Below are 4031 nucleotides of genomic sequence, written 5' to 3'. Positions count from 1 at the left end.
TTACCTATAAGTAAGTCAATTCAATTCAATTGGCTGTTGCAAGTTGGATTTGTCCAATCTGACCATCTCCAGGATGATGTGAGAGTTCGAAGACTTAGCTGAGATCCAAGTGCGAGCTCACGATTTGAAAAATCTGGTGCTGGTACGAGGGTAATGGGCCTGAATTCTTCTTAATAGTTTGATTATTTTTGATTATGTACGTGATGAATGTACATATTGAAATATTTTAGTATAAAATTTGGTGTCAAAATAATACCTCTCTTGGTGTACACAATGTGGTTAAGCCGGTAGAAACCATAACATATGGTTATAAATTATTAATTTTATTAAAATTTCTTCACTAACAATATTTGTAAGTGAGTCAATAGAAAATACATATACATATATACATATGGAATAAAGGAGGATCTAAAATGTTTTAGGATAAAGAAATTTAGAGTTTTTTTTAACTCTACTGTATGGCGCATTTCAATGTGTAGAGAGGGTAATTTAGAGTTGAGTATTAGAAAGCGCATCTGTTTATTTTTATTCTTTATAATTTTGATAGCTTGAAATAAGTGAAATTGATAGTAAAATGAATAAAATATAACAAGATATTCTTCGAAGGAAGATTGGCACGCGTACGTACGTGCAAAAGATGCAAAATATTTGTACAATTTCTGACGAATATAAAAATAACGTATATACATCAAATATGAGCAAAAGACTTATTCATATCTTTCTGTTAGGGATAGGTTTCAATCCTGAGTTACATTTCAAATCTATATGATTTGCGATTCATTTCAAAAATTTTAATCATATTTTGAAAATATGTATTTTATTCTGAAACCCCTATGGGTGAAAACAGTTTCTCGGCTTATTATTTTTTGCATGTACATAACTATTTATTTTCTCTTAATTAAAAGTTTTGTGTAAATATATGAAACCTGTGGTTCATTTTATTTAATAAAATATAACTTTAAAAATTGCAATGCAAACGTAACAAAACCTAATAGAATGTAGACGTCAGAATTATTAAAGCCTTCTTTTGATAAAAAATGGACTTTTAATCCATCAATTAAAATGATTTTTTTTAAAATAATGTATGTAGGTACTTTAGAGTTAGAAATAACAGCGATAACACACAATTTTATTACTTAATAAAGTTTAATGTATAGTTTTTGACATTATAGAAACATTGCTCCGCAAAAAATTTTAAATAGTGTATATTGCAAGATTTAAGATAAGGTTTAATAATGAAGCAATAATATGATGACAAATAAATGTGAAAAAGCATAAGCATAAGTCAAAAAGACGTAAAATGACAAACAAAGTCATGAAACTACTATACATCGACACTATTTCCTTGATAAAAGGCAGCCAATACTAAGCTTTGAAGCAATAACAATTATAAGTTATTGCTCTGTTACTTAGTGAATAAAGTTTTAAGCGTAATGGGAGTTTTAAAGCAATTTACAGTCTTATTATATAAGTGTATTTTTTGTACTGTTATACCGCAACTAAACTTAACTATTAATAAATATTTTTAATTTAAAATGACATTGGAGCAATTTGTTATCTCTTAATGGAGCTTATCATTCTCATTTTACTTATCGTGTATAATTCTCTAGTTGTGGCACCCCATATAAAAGAAAAATATTGTACGTTTACTACTGTTCTCATTGTGCATGCAGACGATTTCATTGTGCTTATATACCGAATAAAAATGAAGTTGGGTTGGATCGTTTGTATCAGTTTTTTTATAGCATGTGTAAGATATCAGCATCTTTTTTTTGAACAAATCAATTTTAAATGTATAATATTTTAGGTAAAGGGAGAAATTTCATATGTTTCCCAAAATTCACTTCAACCAGTTACCGTTTTTGATCCAATCAGAAATATAGTAGAAGATGCTGTTAAATATACAAAAGAACTCCTCGAATATATTTCATCAAAAGAAAAAGAAATTTTGAGGAAAGCTAAAACTGTTGCCGATTCCAAATTCAAGGAGAGTTTAAAAAAAATTTTTGACTTAATAAGAAAAATTAAAGATCTCTCAAAAATTGGTATTGTAGCGGATGTTTGCGTTCAACGCTATTCCAAGCAGATTGAAGAGATTAGAGATCAAATTAACTCTGAAATAGAGAAATGTTCAGATCTGTTTAAGGAGGGGATGATACCAGTTGAAAGAGAAATTTGGCAAACTTATATGTTATTATACAAAATTATTCGAGAAATGTATGATGTGGTAGAAACATGCATATTTGAAAATGGAAACAACAAAATCAAGCAAACAATGTGTGTAATAAAAAAAATTAACTTTTTCAAAGATCAGGTAAATGAGGCCTGTAAATTGGTATTATCAAGTCTTGAACGGCTGGAAGAAATATTATCTAAAGTTTTACAAGATTATGCGCAATGCATAGCAAATGTTGAAATGAATAGTTTACGAAATTTAAGAGACATTATGTACAATATAAAGAATTGTATTAAAGAAAATGTAAATTGAATTTTTTAAGTTTACATTAAAACTAATTGGTATATACGAGTAGTATAGTAAATTTGTAAAAATTTTAAATTTGAGGTTTCAAAATTTTGTGGTAAAATCCGAAAATTTGCTGATAACAAAACATCAATGGATAGATCGACTTACAAAAAAATAGCTTATTTTTTAAATAACTTTTTTTTTTAGACATAAATATTGTCACAGTTGGATACTCTTCCGAGTCTTATTCCTGAAGAAAACTCAATTCAAAAATGTAAAATGAAAAGAATGATGTGCACGGCCTATTAGCATATTTTTCACAACCTTGTCATAGATAAGTAATGATAAAGATATATATGCATGTTTGTTTAGAAAATGTCAAAAAATATTTTCTGTCATTATATATTCTATCATAAAAATTTGTTCTTTGTATGTTTAACAGCAATTAAAACAAAATCGAAAGTTTTTATCGAAAAACTTTAATCAAGAGAGAAAAATATTGTTATGCAAATGCAAAAAATAATAACGAATTATAATATTTGCGAATAGTTTATGAACATGTGTAACTTTTATTTAAGATTTGTTATCTATGGTTAGAGATCCGCCAACTTTATGTTTTACTAACTCTAAGGTTAAATGAGAAACATAAATAACAGTGCTGCATATTTTGAATTGTGATTAAAAGTCCCTATATTGTGAACCATGAAGAGTTTGCGTTCGCAGCAGTAGAACTAAAAATGTTATCAGCAGTTCAATAATTGAAAAGAACAAGAAAATATGATCGTTAAGATATACGATAAAGCAACTATAGTAACAAAATTAATATTATTTAAGGTTCTCACAGAAAAGCAGGGATTTTTAATGGTTATCTGCGGAATCACCTGAATAAAGAGTATCTATAAAACACGGAGCTTATTTTAAAAAGTCGAATATAAAAATTAGTTATAGGAAAAGAATTTGGCCGTGATATAAATTTGTTTTTTTTTTCTTTAATTTTCTAAACATTTATTTTTGTATAAAATTATTACCTGCTATAATAACGCAATATTTTACATAATAATACTGATGCGCTATGATTTGATAATTTGATATTGTACATTTTTTTTAAACACAGTAAATAAGAAGAACTTACTTTTTGTTGTATGATAAATGTGTCAATCAGCCCAAGGGTAGCGCCCCTTTAAAATATTCCTATTCAATTCAATAAAATTGTAATGTGAAAAGATTTATATATATATATATATAAATACATAAATATATATATTGAGGTTGACGTATTTTAAATCAATCAAATTGTGAAAATTCATATAACATAAGAACAAGGAACTTTAATTTTAAAGTATCCTTAAATAAATTTCTTTTTTGTACGAAAATGTTATAAATCTATGGGGCGGGTGTTAAACGTTTTCTTTTATTTAAAGAATTAAACGGAATTTAAATTGATCCTAGTTTTAGTTTTTACAAACTATTATAGGGTACTATAATATAGGAAAAAATTATTCAAAAAAATTTTAAATTATAAAAGGAATACAATTTGTTAAAAAAAAATATTTTTTAATATCGAATG

The 4031-nt window shown here is 26.5% G+C and overlaps 1 protein-coding gene across 1 annotated transcript; it reads left to right on the top strand.

Annotated features, from left to right (window-relative positions):
• Positions 1–1670: 1670 nt before the first annotated feature.
• Positions 1671–2760, top strand: LOC129612069 (uncharacterized). The gene is made up of 2 exons (XM_055525533.1): positions 1671–1750; positions 1808–2760. Exons 1-2 carry the CDS (start codon positions 1706–1708, stop codon positions 2486–2488), a joined length of 726 nt encoding a protein of 241 aa, XP_055381508.1. The 5' UTR covers positions 1671–1705; the 3' UTR covers positions 2489–2760.
• The last annotated feature ends 1271 nt before the right edge of the window (positions 2761–4031 follow it).

This window comes from Condylostylus longicornis, unplaced genomic scaffold (genome assembly GCF_029603195.1).
Source record: "Condylostylus longicornis isolate FDR11 unplaced genomic scaffold, ASM2960319v2 ptg000055l, whole genome shotgun sequence".
NCBI classification, from domain to species: Eukaryota; Metazoa; Arthropoda; class Insecta; order Diptera; family Dolichopodidae; genus Condylostylus; species Condylostylus longicornis.
The sequence above is the reverse complement of the archived record's forward strand: the minus strand, read 5'-3'. Positions and strand labels throughout refer to the sequence as shown.